This window comes from Micromys minutus (genome assembly GCF_963924665.1).
Source record: "Micromys minutus genome assembly, chromosome: 21".
NCBI lineage: Eukaryota > Metazoa > Chordata > Mammalia > Rodentia > Muridae > Micromys > Micromys minutus.
In genome coordinates, this window is record NC_137956.1 from 39,717,714 (window position 1) to 39,738,571 (window position 20,858).

The following is a 20,858-nucleotide window of genomic DNA, read 5'->3' on the forward strand; positions in this document are numbered from 1 at the left end:
TTTTATGTATGGGCATTTGGATGTCTGTAGGTCTATTTACCATATGCATGTCAGTGCCCACAGAGGCTAGGAGAAGGCATTGGAGTCTCTGGAACTAAAGTTATAGTTTTAGTCATGAGCTGCCATGTAGGTGCTGGGAATTAAATCCAGGTCCTCTGGAAGAGCAGCCAGGGCTCTTAATCCACTAAGCTATCTCTCTCCAGCCCAGGATCTCTTAATCATGCCTGGCTTTCTCTCTCTCTCTCTCTGTCTCTCTTTCTTTTTTTTTACTGCTCCAGTCGATGGAAGGGGCCTTTATATGGACCCAGGGTCCAAGGCCAGGTATGGCCCCAGCTTTATTTGACCTTCTTGGGGTCCAGGTTGTTGGTGTGGCCGCACTTCTTGTGACAATTGACTGCATGGGGGTGCAGGGATGCATAGATAGCACTTGCGGCCAATCATCTTGTCACAGTTGTACTTCTGGGCAAGCTCACAAAGGGATGGCTCGATGATGCTACCTCGAAGAAGAAGCACCAGGTGAAAGGTGTACTCTTTCTGGATGTTGTAGTCAGACAGGGTACCGCCATCCTCCAGCTGTTTGCCGGTAAATATCAGCCTCTGCTGGTCAGGTGGGACGCCTTCCTAGTCTTGGGTTTGGCCTTGACATTCTCAATGGTGTCACTGGGCTCGACCTCAAGGTCTTGCCCGTCTGGGTCTTCATGAAGATGTTAGCGTCTGCTCGGCTGCCTCATTAAAGAGTAAGAGGACACTGGGACCGGAAACCCACTCCTGGCTTTCTGAGTCTTTCATCTCAATGTGGAAATGCTAAGGGCTCTCGTGAGATTTTTTTTTCTTTGTTTACATCGTCCACTCCAAGTGTAATTTACACTAAACTTCAGCTAAATTGCTGACTCCTAATTCCCATCCCCCAACTTCCACACCTAGATGTCCCCAGGATCACAAGAAACGGCCACCCCTTGGCACTCGCTGCCTTTCTTACATGCTCTCCTCTAAAATTTCAGCCGACCTTGGCTCTGTCTTCAAAATATGTGCAAAATGAAACACTTGCCTAGCATGAGGTCTGGGATTGAAACCCAACAAACACTGCTGCAGTAGTTACCCACATTTTGATCATCTTCTCCCCTGGACTATTGTGTCAGGCTCCACAGGAGTATCCTGGCTTTCACCATACCTCACCTAAGTCTGTGAGTTGCAGCCAGAGCTGTTACCACTTGAAACAAATTATTGAGAGACTGGAAAGATGGCTCAGCAATGAAGAACGTATTCTATTCTTGCAGAGGACCTAGGTTTGGGTCCCAGCACACCATGTTTCACATTGCCTGTAAAATGCAGTTCACCCCTACAGGTGGCATAAATACTGTGTACATAATTAAAACAATTGGCTGCGTGGTGGCGGCTCATGCATTTAATCCCAGTACCTGGGAGGCAAAGGCAGGCAGATCTCTGAGTTCGAGGTCAGCCTGGTCTACAGGAGATCCCACATCGGTCGGTGGGAAACATAAAACTTCTTCTACCAGCTTTGACCTCCTAGATAAAAACAAAGAAACAAACAAACAAACAAACAAACAAAAAAAAAAAACCTGAGAGGGTAAGCAGACCTCTTCTTTGTTCATTTATTTATTTTATTTTTGAGTCTGTGTGGAGGAATTCCAGCAGCTGCCAAGAGGAGGGAGATGAGCAAGAGGAGGTGAAAAGCCATGTTCTTTTAAGTTAGATGTGAAGAAAGCAGGCAGACGAAGTATGGGCAGTGTTGGAGCAGCTGCGTGTTCGTGCACATGGGACACCCTCAGAGAAAGGATGAGAATGTCAGCTGCCTGGGTAAGCAGGGTTACGATGTTTGTTGGAATCTGAAAGGGGGACAGAGGAAAGAGCAACTTCTGAGAAGCTAGAAAGGGGATTCCTCAGAGAGTGCCCTCAAACACCAGTGTCAAGGGAAGGGCTCGAGGGGTACAGAAGTAACTCATCTGGTGGATGCTTATCCCTCCCATCTTTAACAATTTTCCTCTTTACATGTATGGGATATGGGGGGGGGCGGTGCACGGGTGTCATGGTGTTCATGTAGACCATTTGCTGATGCTGCTTCTTGGGTCTGCCATATGGGTCCTGGGCATGGAGCAGGTAGTTAGGCGGTCTTAGCTGTGAAAACAGGATTTTCTCCTTGTCCTGTTTTCATCAAAGGGTCTGGTCAACAGAGCCCTTGAAGTTCGCCACTGGGATTCAAATTCCAAAGAGGAGCAAATGTAATCTTTCCTCAAAATTAGTATTATCGGAGACAAAAGAGGTAGGGTCCAAAGATCAATGAAAAGGGCTCTAGTACTGATGATCTACATGCCTGCTGACAACTGACTGCTCTCCTGTCACAGGGATGCATCTGAGGGTACAGATCACCTGCGGGGTCTGGGTAAAAAGCCCTTGCTCTAGGTCGAGTGGATGCTGAGGAAGGAGTCTCTGACTCACCACCATCTAAAATGGATGAAAGGAATCCAGGTGTGGGGTGAGAAAAACAAGGCCCCTGGGCAAGAGCTGTATTAGGACTTGCCAGTCCCCGCCCAGTCCTGGGCTGCACCCACACCCAGCCACCTCCATCCTATCTCCTTCTGAGAGCATCGCTGTTCTTGTCAGGGTCTGAAAATTGCTGTAGGAAAACCTCAGACTCAGAGAGTATGTAAAGGCCAAGAGCTTTTATTCTCCAGAAGAAACCAGCACGCGGGCATCAACCATTCGAAATGGTGACCCCAGACAAAGGCACACACAGGCCTTCCTATAGGGAACCAGGACAACTCTTCAGAGAGATTAGGTAAGCTACAATTTCATTGGTGGGTGCGAGGGGGTCACAGGTCAGTGATCTGCATTCCTAAGTCATGAATGTTTAACTACAGGATGCGATGGGGCTACCCAGCACTAATGGCCCATTCTGAGATATTTCCTGATTTTCATGATTATCCCCAGGCTGTTCTTTGGGAGGGAGCTTTATGATCTTGTTTCTGGATTTCAAGGTTTGTTCCTAGATCTGGTGTCTTATGGCCTGGTTTCTGGGACTTGGGGGTCTGTTCTTGTAGCTGGTGCCTTACAAACTTTTTTTTTTTTAAATCAAGCCTAGTCCTTAATTTTTAACTGGAGACAGACAGGTTTATGCTGTCCTTTCATGCTGGCTTGCCCGGTCCCTGCACAGAAATTTTTTTTTAGTATTTGTGTGTAAGCCTCCACTCATGTATGTATAAGCCACGTGTGTGCCTGGTGACCACAGAGGTCACAAGAGGGCCTGGGATCCCCTGGCACTGGAGCTACAGACGGTAGTGAGCCACCATATGGGTGCTGGGAAAAGACTCAGCCCCTCCACAAGAGCAACTAGTGCTTTCATGTGCTGAGACACCTCTCCCCTGGAAAAGTCACCCTAATTGAGCTGGTGATGTTATCCACACATGCAGGAATGGGTTTGTATTCTTTGCCAAGTTAAGATTTAAAAGGCAGGAAAAGTTGGAAAGCCAAGCAAAGCCAAAGTTTATCCAAAGAGGATAACTGTATTATGGTTTAAAAGCAAACCCTGGTTAGCTATGGTGGCACACACCTTTCGGGGAGGCAGATGCAGCCGGACCTGTGTGAAGTTGAGGCCAGCTAGATCTATGTAGTGAGGCCCTTGTCAAAGATAAAACAAAAACCCCTTCTGCATCTGAAGGAAGAGGAGAAAGAGAAGGAAAAATGTCATTCTCTTGGTGTTAAATCAGCAAGGAGGGCAGAGTAGAGCTTTAGAGGAAGCCTAAAGTATTAGCTAAAAGCAAGTTTATGTTCTAACAAGCATTCAAAAAGACAGGAAAAGGGAAAAAGAGAAAAGGAGACACACCAGAACCTCATGGCAGCTTGTAGGAACTGTGCTTGGGGGCCAGGAATTCTGGGAAGGAAAAACATAGTATCTCATTAAAGGGATAATTATTCCAACTATCCTTTAACCTTGCTGACAGGGTAATCCTTTGGCCTGGCCACTAGATTAACTCTTTTATATCTTGACCAGAAGGAACCAGTTGCTTCGCTTCCTTTCCTGGCTCCCTATCATCCTACAGGCTGAATAACTGCTGACACCCTTCCAGACCGTCTCTTTAGGGCTTGATCTTTGTCTACAACAATGCCTTAGTCTCAGATGAGGAATGTGTGAAGGTACAGCGCAGAGCACATGCTGACTCAGGTGGCCCACTAGCAGACATTTCATGGGATCTGTCGTGAGAAGAGCGTACTAGCTGCACCAGGTGCTGGGCAGTATGAGAACAGCATATCTCCTTTTCCTGGTCTTGTTAGGAACTTGTCCCATGTTGAGGGTAAGGGGCAGCCTGTTAGAACTCTATCAGGACCCTGTCAGGATCGGACCCCTGAGCCGGGGCGAACAGCTGCCTGGAGGTGGTCTTGGTCATTGAGCGATGACATTCCTCAGACTGAGGTCCTGGAAATCTGCTAATAAGAACTTGAATTTGTTGAGCAATCCCTCTTTTCGCTCCACATGGTCCTCCAGTGAATCTGTGTGAGGATCCGATGAGCCAGCAAGAAAATCGCAGCTTCCCTGAGGGCGAAGTTGGACGCTCCTACCAGCTGCACACAGCTGGCGCTCAAGTGTTAGGATAACGTTGCCACAGGGATCCTTTTCTATCACAGCAAGGGGGTCTCCCGGCAAAAGTACCCCGTGAGCAGAGAGCAACTTGGGTGCACCAGCCTCTCCTGCATCTGGGAAACCTGTCTCAAATTTTCGCGGACGGATGGGTGCGGGAGAGACTCCCAGAGCCAGGCTGGGAGGGGTGGCCTCTTCCTTCCCTCCCACCTCCCTCCCACCTCCTCCCCTCTCGGGCGAGGGTTCCGGAAACCGGCCGGGGCGGGGCAAGGAGGCTAGGGCCGCGCTGGTCGCGGAGGTTGTGGCTGCACTGTGGTCCTGGGCTTGGTCCTAGGCTTGGTCCGTTTCTTCGTCCGTCGGTCTGTCCCGCCATGGCTGTGCCGGCGCCCTCTCCGTGGACCCTATTACTGCCGCTGTTGTTGCTGTCTCCGCCTCCGGGTGGTGAGCCTGGGTGGGAGGAGGGGGCGGTGTGTGTTCCCCAGGGGCCGGATTGGGTCAGACACTTCCCCAAGCTGTCTCTGGAACGAGCCCAGACAGTACCAGTCTTGGAGTGCTTCGACCTGACCCCCTGATGACCTAGGGGCGTCTGCGAACCCCACCACTGACTTCATCTTATCACCTCTTCCCTCCTGAACTGATACTGCCCATCTTTGTTGTGTCCTTCATGGTGTGTAGGCCCTACCTATTCCAGGGGCCAGAGCAAGATTCTCACCTGGGGTTAGCTCCAGGCTCAAAGGCAGCCTGGCAGCTCCAGAGAAGGTTATCCTCCTCAACTTGTTTCCTGGCTGGGAGCCCCGTATCTGCTGCTTCCACAGCCCTGTGTTCCTGGAGAGGCTGGGCCCTAAGGCTGGCTTGGGGAGGAGACACCTCCTTCCCTTTTCATCCTACAAGGATGACTCACTTGAACTTGGAAGGGCAGGCTGGGGGCCTATTGGGGTGTGTATTGGAACAGTCCCCCCCACCCCCACCCCCACCCCCACCCCCCCGCCATGGGAAGCTGATTCTGTTGTGATGGGTGGCTTCCCGGAGGAAAAGGGCTATTTCCTGAGGGCTGACAGGGATTTGGAAGTGAGGCTCCGGGAGGATGGGTCTCCACACTAGAGCGTTTTGTACCGAGTCTGGAGGGTTTCAGCCTGGTGTGGGCATCAGAAGATGCCACTTGTCCTTAATCCCAACACCGCAGAGGCAGAGACAGGAAGATCCTGTGAGATCCAGTCTGGTCTAGGTTATGAGTTTCCAGGCAAGCTAGGGCTTCATAGTGAGACCCTGCCCTAAAAAGAAAGCTAGTAGTCTCACTGGTGTGAGCTGTTCAGCCTCAGAAGCTTAGCCTGGCTCACTTTCAGGTGGTGAGCTGGCTGAACAGGGCCTGCCAGTGGTCAGAGATACCCATTTCATAGTTTTGCCCAGGGCAAGGTTCTGCCAAAAACAACAACAAAAATGAAGCCCTCTTTAACTTGTCTCCTCCTATCTAGGGCCTTTCCCCCTGGACCTCCTTCTGGTAGTCCCAAGGTGCACACTATACTGACTGACCTGGCTGGGCCTTCTGACCAGGGTTCATGTGCTGGCGCTGGACTGCTTTCAGGCTGACACTTAAGGGACTGTCCACAGCTATAGTCTGATGAGTCTTAATGAGGGTTTTTCACGTGGGGTTCTCCCAGGTGTGGGCTTTAAGTCTGCTAGTGTAGCCTAAGGACACAGGGACATGGTGTGTGGCATCTTCCCAGAGTGTTGTAAAGCTCGGTGGTATCCTGTGCCCTTCTCCCAACGTGACCTGGTTTATTGGGATTTGCTTGCCTGCTCTTGGACTGAGAGCTTATTCGAGAGGAGCTCATACCGTGCCATTTTCTGATGCCACATGCCTAGCTTAGGGGTAAGTGCTTTATGGAGTCTTATGTGGTCAGTGTTATTGTGAATTGGTTAGGATTCAGCCCATTTGTAGGGGCTGAGGTCCAGGTCTGTCTTAGTCAGGGTTTTTATTCCTATGCAAAACATCATGACCAAGAAGCAAGTTGGGGAGGAAAGGGTTTATTCAGCTCACACTTCCACATCACTATTTATCACCAAAGGAAGTCAGGACTGGAACTCAAGCAGGTCAGGAAGCAGGAGCTGATACAGAGGCCATGGAGGGATGTCACTTACTGGCTTGCTTCCCCTGGTTTGCTCAGCTTGATTTCTTATAGAACCCAGGTCTACCAGCCCAGTACCACCCACAATGGGCTGGACCCTCCTCCCTTGATCACTAATTAAGAAAATGCCTTACAGCTGGATCTCATGGAGGCATTTCTTCAAGGGAGGCTCCTTTCTCTGTGATAACTCCATCTTGTGTCAAGTTGACACAAAACCAGCCAGTACAAGGTCGCTCACGTATTCTTTCTCTGTGTTTGTGAAGGTAATGAGTACTAGATATTGGACAGTCCTGTGCCTACAGGCATGTTTGTGTTCAGGTTGTGTAGCTTCTGGGCTTGGCAGCTTCTGGGATAAGGCCTTGAAGGAAGAGTGGAGTCTCAGATGAGGGTCAGGCAAGAGAGGTGAGGCAGAAAGGGTTAATCGCTGAGGGCCTTTGCAATTGGCAAAGCCTCTGCCTTGGGGTCTTGATTTAAAAGTAGGGGAGATGGTTGCCGAGAACAGCAAGTAGACCACTCAGACTTACACTTAAACAAGAGTAAATCTCTCTGCCAGGAAACCATCAGACTGCCAAGGGACACAGGGTACCTTGCTGTGACCCAGAGGACCGGGCAAAGGCTTGGTAGGAGGGTGGTCCACTGAGGTGGCCTAAAGCATGCTTGTGCCTGGTGACTGCACAAGGGGAATCTCTGCCACCACCTGGGGTGTGGATGAGACCTGGCCTATGGGACAGAGAGAAACAAGTCTGTCTCTGTGCTTCAGCCCATGGTGAGCTGTGCAGGCCCTTTGGTGAAGACAATTCGATCCCAGTGTCCTGCCCTGATTTCTGTTGTGGTTCCTGCTCCAACCAATACTGCTGCTCTGATGTGCTGAAGAAAATCCAGTGGAATGAGGAAACGTGTCCTGAGCCAGAGTCCAGGTATGTGTGTGGAGGAGAAGAGGGAGGAGGGACCTCAGTCCATTCCCTGGAGACTACATGGCCACCCTGGCCTCTCAAGGCAGTGGGCTGGGGGCTGGAGAGATGGCTCAGTGGTTAGAGCACTGACTGCTTTTCCAGAGGTCCTGAGTTCAATTCCCAGCAACCACATGGTGGCTCACAACCATCTGTAATGGGATCAGATGCCCTCTTCTGGTCTGTTTAAAAACAGCTACAGTGTACTCATATACGTTATAATAAATCAGTCAATCAATCAATCAATCTTCAAAAAAGTTATTTAAAAAAAAAAAAAGATAGTGGGCTGAGCATTGAGTGTTTGAGGAATTCTATTCTAGACAGGACTTCCTACCTAGAGCTCCTCCACTCTGCCCCCTACCCACTTCCTCAAAGGGTCTGTTTCACTCAGACTTGGGCAAAGCTCAGTGGCCTCAGCTGCCTTGGCTCTGGGGATATACTTGAACCCACAGGTCCTCAGGGTGGGTACCAGGTTATGAGAGTACCCCATATTGTGTATTTGCTATGGCTACGTGTATGCTATACAAGGTGCAGGGCATGGATGTGTGCCCAGAGAGAGCTCGGCTGTGTTCTCCCAGAAGAGCTTACAGAAGCGTTTATAGTTCATCTTCCGTATAGACTGTGGTCATTGGTGAGGACCAAGCTGCATCTCTCGGTGTCAGGCAGGTTTTCTTTGTGCTTGGTGACAGTTTGAGAGGCATGGTGGTCGTCCTTAGCTCATGGCAGGTAGCCGCCACTGCTCTGCACGTGCTTAAACCACACCATCTGTCTGCTTCAGTCCCTCCTGGCCGGACTGTTCCCTCCCCATCCCATCGGCACCCGAGTCTACTGTGTTTAAGGTGTACACTTTTGTTTGCATTCTTTTTTATTTATTAATTTATTTTATATATATGAGCGCACTGTAGCTGTCTTCAGTCACACCAGAAAAGGGCATCGGGTCCCATTAAAGATGGTTATGAGCCACCATGTGGTTGCTGGGAATTGAACTCAGGACCTCTGGAAGAGCAGCCAGTGCTTTTAACCACTGAGCCAGCCATCTTTCCAGCTCCCTTGTTTGCATTCTTTAAAAGTCTGTATTGTTTTTGGGGGGGACTTTTTTAGGGGGTGTTCCAACAAAAGCCCTTGCTGTTTGACTTTTCAGAAGGCGGTTGTCATAGCTACGTCATTCTCTGAGTCCAGAGTTGCACATAGCTGCAGCAGTGGGCATCCTGACCCCTTCCTTCTGCTCCGCATGAGTCTGTAAGAGGTTCTTGAAGATATGTTTGGAACTGCCAGGTCCCAGAGATGCCCCACAGCCTCGAAGAATAATTGTTGGTTGTCCCTTTATTTTACAGATATCACACACGCACACACACACACACACATACACACACACACATACACACACACACACATACACACACACACACGCACACACACACACATACACACACACACATACACACACACACACATACACACACACACACACACACACATACACACACACACACACACACATACACACACACACACACACGCACACACACACTCCATACACACCTAGAGAGGGTCTAACTATAGCTCTGGCTGGCTTCAGATTCACAGTGATCTGCCCGCCTCTGCTTGTTGAGTGCTGGGATTAAAGGTGTGAGTCACACTTGGCTTATAGATACTGTATTTAAATTTCCCACAATGTTAACTTCATTAGTTAAAAAACCTGCTTGTTACTTTTTTTCCTTTCAAGATTGGTTTTCCTTCAAGATTGGTTTCTCTGTGAAGCCCTGGCTGTCCTGGACTCGATCTGTAGACCAGGCTGGCCTCGAACTCAGAGATCTGCTTGTCTCTGCTTACTAAGTGCTGGGGTTAAAGGTGAGCGCCACCACCACCCAACTTAAAGACTTATTTTCAGACAGGGTCTCATATAGCCCAAGCTAGCTTTGAACATAGTATACATACAAGGACTTTGATTTTTTTTTTGCCTCCACCTCCCAAGTACTCACTAGGATTGCAGGTGTATACCATCACACCTGGTTTTATACAGGGGTAAGGATTGAACCCATGACCTTGTGAATGCTAGGCAGGTACTCTACCAACATAACTGCCCTTTTTGACATTTAAGAGATTGCTTATTTTAAAATTCTGTATATGGGTGTTTTACTTGCATGTATTTTTGTACATTGTGAACAAGCAGTGCCCTCAGAAGCCAGAATCCCCTGGAACTCAAGCTAAAGACATTTGTGAGCTCCTGTGTGGTTGCTAGAACCTAGGCCCTCTGGAAGAGTAACCAGTGCTCTCAGCTACGGACCCATCTTTCCAGATCTCTTTCACTTTGTTCTCCCCCCCCCTCTTTCTCTTTCTCTCTTTCTTTCTCTCTTTCTTTTTCTTTCTTTCTTTCTCTCTTTCTCTTTTTCTTTCTTTCTCTCTCTCTTTCTCTCTCTCTTTCTCGCTCTCTTTCTTTCTTTCTACAGGATCTTGATGGGTTGAAGCAGTTGGAACTATGAGTGTATGCATCAGACCCAGCTTAGGTGCTTATTCTGTTAGATATAATAATATATATATTATAATAGATATAATATCACCTGAGATGTAGATCAGGAGAGTTTCCAGCAAGAAGAGAGAGAGAGAGAGAGAGAGAGAGAGAGAGAGAGAGAGCACATGCATGTAGCTCAAGTACATTTAGAGACTGGAGGGTGATTAATCCTTAGGCACTGTCCATTATATTTTATTTATTTAAGATTTATTATTGGTGCTGGAGAGATGTCTCAATGGTTAAGAGCACTGACTGCTCTTCCTGAGTTTAATTCCCAGCAACCACATGGTGGCTCACAACCACCTGTAATGAGATCTGATGCCCTCTTTACATAATACAAGATTTATTTTTATTTTGTATGCATGGGTGTTTTGCCTGCATGTATGTATTTTCCTGCATGTATGTATGTGCACCATATATATACTATGATCAAAATATTCAGAAGATGGTCCCCTGGAACTGGAGTTAAACAGTCTGAACCATCATGTGGGGCCAGGAACCAAAGCTGGGTTTTGTATAAAAACAGCAAAGTGCTCTTCATCGCCATTTCTTCAGTTACTGTATTTATTTACTTTGAGGTTTTGATGCAGGCTCTCGGCTATGTAGTCCCGGCTGTCCTGAAACTCTCTATGTAGACCAGATTGACCTCAAACTCAAGAGATGTGACTGCCTCTGCCTCCCTAATGCTGGAATTGAACATATGCATTGACACACCCTGGCCACCAGGGGGTGCTAAGGCTTCAGAATGACCTCTAACTTGAAAATGCAAGCCTGAGAACATCACACCTTCCCACTGGTGCAGTCCAAGCTGGGAGGGATGGCCATGCAGTTTCCACAGACCTAGATTGTCCTTGAGGTCCTTTCTTTGTCTTGGACAGTGGTGCACAATGGCCTAGCACCATGGTTAGGACCTGTGGGAGCTGAATCAGATCCTTGTCTCTGCCTCCTTCAGTTTCAGCTGGCAGCATTTCTGCTGGGCTAACCTGGTGTACACCATATCAGCTGGCTTTTGAACTGCAGTCTTATTGCCTGTGATATAAGTAGGCTGAGAATTCTCCCCATCTATGGTGTTGTGCTTTTGGGGAGGGGTTGTTTGTTTCTGTTTTGTAGTGGAGATCAAACCTCTACTCCCCTCCTCCCTTTTCCAAATCTTGAAGTTTTGATTTCTTCCCTTTGATTCCGCTCTCTCTTGCATTTCCCATGCACAACCAAGGAAGTCACAGTGTTTTCACATTTGCTTAGAAATCTTTTTAGTGTCTTTCTAGGGTACTTCAAGTTCTCAGAGTTGCTCTGTCTTCAGTCTCTAAGTTCCTCCTGGTAATGTCATGGTTTACTTTGTTTATTATGTTTGTTTGGCGCATGTGGATGTATGCATGTTGTGGACGTGTGTGGACGGCTGATTCGGACTTTCACAAGTCAGTTTTCTCCCAGCATGTAGGTTCTGAGATCAAACTCAGGTCTTCAGGCTTGTCAGCACCTTCGCCCTCTGAACTATGCCCTTCGCCCTCTGACCAGTTTCTGTGCTTATTCTTTAAACGCTTTTAGAGTTAATTTTTTTTTAAAGATTTATTTATTTTATTTATATGAATACACTGCCTCTGTCTTCAGACACACCATGTGGTTGCTGGGAATTGAACTCAGGACCTCTGGAAGAGCAGTCAGTGCTCTTAACCATCTTAGCCATCTCTCCAGCCCGTCAGCTGTTACTCTTGTTCTCTATTCATACCACTCATAGTGTCTGTGGAAGTTTCTGATTGTCCGTCCACCGTTTCAGTTATAGAGCTGATTGCAGGAGTGTGGACTCCTCCTATACAGAGGAGTATTTCCAACAGGATGTTAGTCTGAGTGCGTAGCATCAGGCTCAGAGGGGAGGCCTGTCCTTTTTCCTCCTGAGACGCGACATTTTAGTTTGTGGGCTGTGGATCTAATATTTATGACCATGGCCTCTGAAGCTTCCAGAAATGATGCCCAGCTTCCCAGATTTCCCTCCGTGAAACTAGGGAAGGCCACTGGGAGGACTTGGGTAGCAGGCTTATCTCCACTGTCTATTCCCAGCCACACTGTGTCCCGGCTCCATTATTCCCTGCTCTCTGAAGACTTTGCACTGGATTTATTTTATTTTAAGATAGGGTCTGGGGTAGAGCATGGCAGTGCACACCTTTAATCTTAGCACACAGGAGGATGCAGAGGCAGCTGGATCTCTTTGAGTTCAAGGCTCGCTTGGGTCTATATAACAAGTTCCAGAACAGCCATAGCTATATAACAGGAAGACCTAATGTCAAACAAAACAAAAGAAAAAAATAGGTCTGGAATATTCCTCTCTTCAAACCTTTCCTGATCTTGGGAGTTCTTTTTCTTTTTCTTTTACTTTTCCTTAATTTTCATTTGCTATGCTTTAAAGAAAGGAAGTGGGGCTGGAGAGATGGCTCACTGACTCTTCTTCCAGAGGACCGGGGTTCGGTTCCCAGCACTTCAGCTCAGCTGTCTGTCTCAGTCCTGTGGGATCCAGTGCCCCTTCTGACCTCTGCAGGAAGCTCTGGCACTATTATGTAGTCCAGAATGGCCTTGAACTCAAAGTCATCCTCAGGTCCCAGTGCAGGCATGCACCGCCATGCCTGGCGTTTCTTCAGTTATTGTTGCTGTTTTTTGTTTGTTTGTGGGCTTGTTGTTTGTTTTATTTTTATTTTTTGAAACAGGGTCTGTTGTTGCATGTAGCTTTTGTTACCCTGCCTTAACTCTGGGAACCGACCACACCAGCAGCCCCCACCCAGCTTCCCTTGAATCCACCGATAAAAGTTAGAGACACACAGTTGTTCAATTTCAACCTGCCTTTGACACAATTGCTGGGCGTTACCTCACTCCAGCCTGAAGAATCTTGCCCTTATCAATATTCTTATCTCCGAACTTCCCACATGCCCTAAACTTGAGTTGCCCGGTTACATCCAGTCCCTGCTAAACATTCTGTGTGGCCATGTCATTTCGAGGTATCACATGGCTGACTTCTTCATCAGAAGCATGTCGAACTCTGTCTCCTCCCGTCTCCTAGCATCTTTCCTTTTCTCCAGGGACCTGGAAGTCCCTCCTACTCCTTCCAACCTGCAATTGGCCCATGACTTCTTTACTGACAGATCAAGAACCAATTGGGGAACAGGACCTTAGCAGCAGATCCTCCCCTACAAGAGTCTTCTATAGTGAGTTGAGGCTGGTGTTGAACTTGCTAAGTAGCCAAGAATAACCTTAATTCTGATTTCTTTCTGCCTCTGTTTTCGGGGATTCCAGGCATGTATTACTGCGACTAGCTCTGCCCCCTCCCCGCCCCTGCCATTCCCATATAGGGACATACTCTGTAGCTTAAAGGAGCTTGAATTCTAGACTGTCCTCTGCCTCGGCCTCCTGGGTGCTAGGATTCCGAGTCACCATATCCAACAGTATCTTACTTAATTTTTGTCCTTCTTGATAAATTCTGATAATTATTTTTTTTTTCCTTCTAAGAACTAGTTAAGCTGTGTCCTGATCCTTTTATTTGGAATGAGGTCTCCTGTCCTAATTTCCAATTCCCCTGCCTGAGGGCTGGGATTGCTGGTGTGCTTTGCCATGGATCTTCTTTTTTTGGTAAACTTTGACCTAACAGTATTTTCTTCTGTTCTATATAACCATAAAGTCTCTCTATCTCTCTCTTCTCTTCCCCCCACCTTTCTCCTGTTTCCTTCCTTCCCTCCCCCTCCCTCCTCAGAAAGCATCTTGCCAGGTAGTCCAGGCTGACGTCAATCTTGTGATGCTTCTGTTCACATCCAGTGCTGCAGCTGCAGGCATTTGGCAGATTTCAGCTTAGACTGTTGTTTTTGGAAGAGTTGCTGTCTTTTTCCCCACCCTGTATTTCTTTTGTTTTTAACTTTGTGGCAGTGTAGCCCTCTACCTTGGTTTCTACCCTCTTCCTGTTGTGGTCAGAGAGCAGATACTTTCTGGATCTCAAAGTCTGAGGTCTGCTGTTTCTTGGCCTCATACGTGCGGTGTCCTGCAGTGCGCCTGAGAAGAATGTATGGCACCCTGGGGTCCAGTGTGCACACTGTCCATTCTTGCAGTGTTCTGGGTGCCTCGAGGTGGTGTGCTGTGGGGTGCAGGTGAGGATCGAGCTTGTTCTTTATGAGCTTTCTCTTTTCTGTTAGCAGATTTTCCACCCTCCCGGAGACACCGGAACATCTGGGTTCAGCGCTGAGATATCGGTCAAATTTTGAAAGTGACACCATGCCAGGGTAAAAAAAGCCTGTGGGCTGTGTCTGCTTTCCTGGCAGAAGGGGCAAGGGCTCAGGTGGACTTGGGGGTGGCCTATGTGTACTAAGATGGCACAGAATCATTGGAATGATATCCCAGTGAAGTAGTGACCATGTTTGCCCACTGGGACCTTTGACCCTCCAGGGAGCCAAGTTTCGTCTGTATGATGGAGAGAGAGATGATGGGGGGTGTTACTGGTTGGGGACTGACAGTTGAAGGTTCATATTGACCTGGGGGATGGGCAGGGGTAACTGGGGAGGAAGTGACACTTGGTAGAGGCTGCGGTGCTGTGACGGGGTGGTGGCAGTCGGGTGGTCCATGGCTGTGGTAGAATGATGTCTATGCTAATGGGAAAAAAGTATGAGGTGGTGCTGCGGTCCTACCTTGGAGGAGGTACTGTGGTTGTGGGTTGAAGGCTGTGGTGATGTTGAGACAAGGTGCTGAGACAACAGAAGTGTCTCTGCATCCATGTGAAGCTTTGTGGGTCTCAGTCACTGCACTGGCTGGCATCTCGGTCCCAGGATTGGGATGGCCCTTCATGAAGGGGTAATGCAGCTGTAAGTCTTCCTGCCCACACTCATAGAGGCTCTGCATTCTTGTAGTCCCTAAACTTCTTGGCCAGGCTCTTGCCCTGCTTTTCTTCATTTTCTTCTTCCCTCTCTTTCTTCCGGAGACAAAGTATTTTGTAGCCCAGGCTAGCCTGGAGAGCTAGATATGTTTCGGAGGATGACCTTGAACTTCTGATCCTCCCCAGTGATGGATTACAGGTGTGTGTCATCCTTAGTTCATTGAGTCCTGGAGGTTGAGCCTGGGGCCTTCTGTGTGGTAGGCAATGAGAAACAAGACCCTCAGTCTATAATAACAAATTAAAGAGACTAGAGAAAGTAAAACAGCTTTAAATATATGATTCTGCAGGGCAGGGCCCTGGCATAGAGAAAAGGGCAAGATTGGCATAGCTGCCAGCCTGGGGAGAGGGGCCGAGTGCCACAGGTCTTCCATGATTGTTAGCACTCCAAAGACAGACCAGAAGAATTTACTTCTTACTCGGGCAAACACTCTATTAACTGAGCTATATCTCTAGTGTTTCTTTTTAAAGATTTAATTATTTATTATATATGAGTACACTGTTGCTGTCTTCAAACACACCAGAAGAGGGCATCAGGTCCCATTACAGATGGTTGTGAGCCACCAAGTGGTTGTTGGGAATTGAACTCAGAACCTCTGGAAGAGCAGTCAGTGCTCTTAACCACTAGCCATCTCTCCAGCCCTGTTTGTTTTGAAGCAGGCTCTTGCTCTGTAACCCAGGCTAGCCTTGGATGTTCTTTAGACTGGCCCAGAATTTGTTGTCCTCTTGCCTCTGCTTCCTGATTGCTGGAATTACAGGTGTGAGCTCCCATGTTACCTTCCTACACTGACATCTTGTTACCATCCACGGCCGCAGAACAAACCGCAGGGGAAGAGGACACATGGCCTAATATGGCAGGCAGTCATTGGGCATGACTGTGACTTCCTGACCAGAGGTGTTGGCAGGGTAGAGAGGAGGTCGGTTGGTGATGCTCAGACTGACTTCCTGGCCAGAGGTGTTGGGAGGGTAGAGAAGAGGTGGGTTATGGTGTTCGGCAGCTGCTTGCCAGTAAGGAACACAGGAGAGAATGGATGGACAAACGGACTTCCTTGACCCAACCCTGAACACAAATGCCAGGTAGACACAGACTTCGTGGGGATTAGGGTGCCCTGAAGGTTTGGGTGAATGTGTGGAGGATGGACAGGAGCATTAGAGGAACAGTGGCAGGGAAAGGCAAGATGAAGGCTGGGGCTGAGAGCAAGAAGGCAGCTGGTCGGAAGCACTGGACTGCACTCAAGTGGGGCTGGTACCCCACACTGGCTGGCATGGCAGACTCAGCCACCCAGCACAGCAAACCCAAGAGCAAATCGGAAGTGTGTTGATGTGCGTGGACCGCTCCTTGGAGACCACTCAGGGGCCTGACTGTGTGTGGAAAGGCTGTTTTGGTCGTGGGTGGAGACAGCTAGAAGTAGTGGGGAGGGGCAGCAGGCTAGGAGGAAGAACGGGTTTCTGGGATTTCTTTTTCTCCTATTCTTCAGAGCCTTGGAATTGTGCACAGAGGAGGTGGTTGAGGGGCAGGGCTGCCCATGACCGCTTCTCTTGGGAACATGCTTAAAGAGACACTCCGCTGGCCATGAGCTGCCTCTTCTGCTGAGGCACTGTTGTCCAGAGTGGATTTCATGGTAGGGGTCCAGTCCCTGCTGCCTGACAGTGGCTTGGGATCCCAGAGAAGCCCCCAGAGGGAAGATGCTGGGGCCTGAGGTCTACAGCAGCTCTGCCCCCACGTCCTACCTTTCTCTTTGGTTCTTACCCTCTGAGTCCCAGGTCAGAACAGTGTTCTGGAAGAGCACAGCAGTCTGCCAAGCCCCAGGGTCACACTGCGTAGGAAATGTACTTAACTTTTTGTTTTGTTTTGTTTTTGAGATAGGACCTCACTATGTAGCTCTGGCTGGCCTAGAACTCAAACATTGAGAAGACTGGCCTCAAACTCAGAGATCCTTTACCTGTCTCTGCCAGATGGGCACCTAAATGGACAGGACTTTAATTCTGTTGTAGCATTGGCCAAGGAGTGTGGGGTATTCATGGATAAGAAATATGTCGCCTTAATCTGGTGCTTTGAGCCGAGGTCTGAGAGAAAAACAGGTATTAAGTAGGAGTGAGGGTTGTGGGGGAGGGAACCCCCCCCAGGCAGGAAGACCTGGGTGTGCAGAGACCTGAGGCAGAACACAGCTGGGTACTTGGTGATCTGTTTAAACTTAAAGAGGGAGTCCTTAGCCCCACCTGGCTTTGTGGGTCCTACAAAGGGTACCTAATTTTTATGTTGGGTTTTTGGGGAACAGGGCTTCTCAATATAGTCCAGGCCTGCCTAGAACTCAATATGTTGCTCAGGCTGGCCCAGAACTCTTAATCCTCCTGCCCCAACAGCCTCCTGATTTCAGGCATTACCTGTGTGGTAGTACACCCCACTAGATTTTTAATTAAAGATTGAAATTGGCTTTTTAAATTAAAAAAAAATTATGTTTTACTCTCTGGTTAGGCAAACCCTAGATTTTAATTGTTACACATGGTTACACTAGTAACTACTGAAACAGCTTTCTGTGGTTCCAGCGATTGGGGGAGCCTCAGATACTAGAAACAACCCCAGGAAACATGATCAGACCTGACAGGGTTCTGTCTTGACTTGGGAGCAGAGGAAGAACTGTAGAAGCCTACAGTTAATGTGTCAGCCAGAACTCCAGGGGTCCTGCCCTGCCTAGGCAGGCTTCTGAGGGGTGGATCCCGTGAGCAAAGTGGCTTAGAGGCTGGAGCCAGGCTGCTTTTAGAGGCCTGGGAACTCAGGGCTGGGAAAGTGTCACCCCCTAGGGCCTCTGCTTTCCCTTCCAGTCCTTCTCAGTGCCTGCCTGGCCGCCAGCGCTGCGCAGGTGTTTGAGTCATGCTGTGTCTTTAAGAGGGCGGCTGTGAGAGTCCTTCCTGCTGCTGACGTCAGGAACCAGGAACGGGGAAGACTAAGGAGAAGATTCGATTTCTATTTCTTTGAAAGGGGAGGAGATTGAAACTGAGTGGCCCCCGATGAAGAGAGGGGAAGTCCTGGGCTGCAGGGGCCCCTTGAGTGAAGGCGGGGCACGTTCTATTGAGAGAGGCAGAGAGATACTGAACCTTCCAGTGCATGCAATGGACCCGTGTGAATGTGTTTTGCCCTTTCCTGCATCCTACTGCTGGGGAGACACCTATGGTCTCATGGTTTTGTCTTGGTGAAGGCTCCTTTTGGAAGCCTGAAGTGTGGGGGAGTCTGTCCCTTGGCCAAGAGGCCCCGCTAAAGCTTTGCTGCTCCCCTGGGCTGTGAGCTGGAAGCCACATAGTGGGGTGGGGTGGCACTTGCTTCCTTCCTCTCTGATCTTAGTTAACTTCACTCCTTAGGTTTCATATGCTCCTGTTGCCAAGATTTGCCTTTCATTAGAATACAGCACGGGCTCCGGGACCAGGGGAAGATATTTGGGGGCTCAGACTATGCTGTGTGTTGTCAAAGGGCAGACCCCTCTATTCTGTGGCTGCCCAGGTTGGGCAGGGAGGCCTCTTCCAAAGAGCATTGCCACCTCCCATCTAGCCTCCTGGAATGTCACACAGCCTGTAAAAGCTGCGGCTCTTCAGCCTGTCTTGTGGATCCTATTTTGCCTGGCTTGTGGCATACGCCTAACAAACAACCTTACGACTGCTTCATACGGAGAGATGGGGTCATGGATACAGGGGGTTGGCCCGGGAGGGGGTGCTTCTACATAAATTCACAAAGAACAGCCCTGCTGTATACACAAGGAATCTGAGGCTGAAACGGATCCATACCAAACAACTGGGGAGTCTCTTGCCAAAAGGGGTGCCCTGGGAACAGGTGACGTGAGGGTGGCTGGTCATGGGGTAGAGCGAAAGGTGGTTACGACTGGCTCTTTGGCAGGTTCGGAGCGACAGTGGCCATTGGCCTGACCATCCTTGTGGTGTTTATTGCCACCATCGTCATTTGCTTTACCTGCTCCTGCTGCTGTCTGTACAAGATGTGCTGCCGCCCACGCCGTAAGCTTGCCCTTAACCCACCCAGTCCACCCATGCCCCTTCCCGTGCCAACATGCAGATCCCAGAGCGGGGAAAGGGTTGATGATCAGGAACCTGTTTTGACTAAGTGGGAGGGGCAGACACCGGCCTCGTCTGGTCTAGGGAGCCATAAGGTTTTGACTAATCAGGATTCTTGTTGCAGCTGTCGTGACCAACACCACAACTACTACCGTGGTTCACGCCGCCCCTTACCCTCAGCCTCAACCTGTGGCCCCCAGCTATCCTGGACCATCATATCAGGGCTACCACCCCATGCCCCCCCAGCCAGGAATGCCAGCCGCACCCTACCCAACACAGTACCCACCACCCTACCTGGCCCAGCCCACAGGGCCACCAGCCTATCATGAGACCTTGGCTGGTGAGTACCACTGTGGATTCAGTGACACTGCATGGTCCCCCAGCTCATGCCTCTGCTCCTGGGGTCCTTTCCTCCTAGCTTGCCTACCCACTTACATTGCAGTCCAGTGTCCCCACAGCTAACCTATGTCCTCTCTCCTTTCAGGAGCCAGCCAGCCTCCATACAACCCGGCCTACATGGATCCCCCAAAGGCCTGAGCCTGCCCCCAGCCTCTCTGGCTGCCGTGTGATTATGTTGTGTGTGAGTTATACACAGTTCTTTACTGCTGTCTGTGCTGTGTGTGCCTTGTCTAGACATGTGGCTTCCTCTGCTGTTGACCAGGTAGGCACACATTTTACCAGCGCAAGTCGGGACCAACCTGTTTTCTTCCTCACTTGAAATTGTACTTGGTGAAATTTCAAGTCAATTAAAAACAATAGGGTAGGAGGTATTTCCTACTTCACCCCAAGGTGACCAGCCATGGCCTGTCACACTTCAGAGACCAAGCTTCTTGTGGGTACGTCCTGCTTTGGGGAGTAACCAGCTAGCTGCTTGCTAGGGGTTTATTCCCAGGGCTTAGCTATATTTTGCTTGGCAGGTAGCTGGGCAGAGAACAAGGGGCCTCAGTGGCTGTGGGTCAGTGACCGATGTCTAAGCACACCAGGCAGAGCCCCATCTGTTCTCCATCTGTCTGTCTGCTTTGTCCCACTATCTTTCCTGGGACTGTGTAGAGGGCCACATGTTTTCACTATTCAGGCTCCAGTGAGGAAGCTCTCCAGCTTTGCTGGCCTGGCTCCTGTTTCCAGGCCAGGGGCCTCTGTCTACTGCACACTCTGGTTTCTCCCTGCACTGTCTTTTTACTGTTAGCTAAACTTACTGCCTGTTTCTGTCGCCAGATGTGTGATAATTGGTGTGAGGTTGAAATCCCTGGCTCCTGGAGGATAGGAAATCTGACCTCTGACAGTTGGTTTCCCTTGACACCAGCTTCATAAGAATGCCTGACTCCTGTGCCACAGGCCAGTTTGTCCCAGTAGCAGGGACACCAGGGCCAAGGGGTTATCTGAACCAAAGGTGGAGGTGGAGGGCCTGGATGGTAGCTCTGGGCCAGATGTGAACACCGCCATATTCCCTGTTGATTCCTGTTCCGCTGGCTGTTTCAGCTTCGTGTTGATTGGTGTTTCTGAGCATTCAGACTCTGCATCCTCGTTTATAATAAATGCAATATTTGGACCCACTTCCCCTTTCTTCCGAGCCTGGGCGGCTGGCCCTCGCTGCACACTAAAAACTGTGTACCTCTTGAGCTTGTTTCTTCCCTGTGTTAATAAGCCCAACAGGTTTGACTATCCTGCTAAGAGAGAAGGAGAGAGGAACTGTACCTCATCCCTAAGGCCTGATTATGGC

General features: G+C 49.2%; 1 protein-coding gene and 1 pseudogene across 4 annotated transcripts; one reads left to right on the top strand and one right to left on the bottom strand.

The window, feature by feature from the left end:
- Positions 1–335: 335 nt before the first annotated feature.
- On the bottom strand, positions 336–4,967 carry LOC308434410 (ubiquitin-ribosomal protein eL40 fusion protein-like; annotated as a pseudogene). Its single transcript has 2 exons — positions 4,816–4,967; positions 336–722 (listed from the first exon to the last, which is right to left on the bottom strand). The product of its transcript is annotated as a ubiquitin-ribosomal protein eL40 fusion protein-like (transcript).
- On the top strand, positions 4,875–20,681 carry SHISA5 (shisa family member 5). 3 transcript variants are annotated; one of them, XM_080934226.1, is made up of 6 exons: positions 4,875–5,035; positions 7,481–7,637; positions 14,349–14,435; positions 18,966–19,081; positions 19,263–19,478; positions 19,623–20,681. In XM_080934226.1, exons 1-6 carry the CDS (start codon positions 4,966–4,968, stop codon positions 19,673–19,675), a joined length of 699 nt encoding a protein of 232 aa, XP_080790352.1. In that variant the 5' UTR covers positions 4,875–4,965; the 3' UTR covers positions 19,676–20,681. The 3 variants fall into 3 exon arrangements, with proteins under 3 accessions (XP_080790352.1, XP_080790353.1, XP_080790354.1); XM_080934227.1 differs by having other exon boundaries at positions 14,352–14,435; XM_080934228.1 differs by lacking the exons at positions 4,875–5,035; positions 7,481–7,637 and adding an exon at positions 9,463–9,521 and having other exon boundaries at positions 14,352–14,435.
- The last annotated feature ends 177 nt before the right edge of the window (positions 20,682–20,858 follow it).

Bases quoted from the DNA above. Each gene is read 5' to 3' on its own strand.
- SHISA5 (XM_080934226.1), top strand. From the start codon at position 4,966: ATGGCTGTGCCGGCGCCCTCTCCGTGGACCCTATTACTGCCGCTGTTG. The intron at 5,036-7,480 runs GTGAGCCTGGGT...TCTGTGCTTCAG, and splicing joins GCTGTCTCCGCCTCCGGGTG to CCCATGGTGAGCTGTGCAGG. The intron at 19,479-19,622 runs GTGAGTACCACT...CTCTCCTTTCAG, and splicing joins CTATCATGAGACCTTGGCTG to GAGCCAGCCAGCCTCCATAC.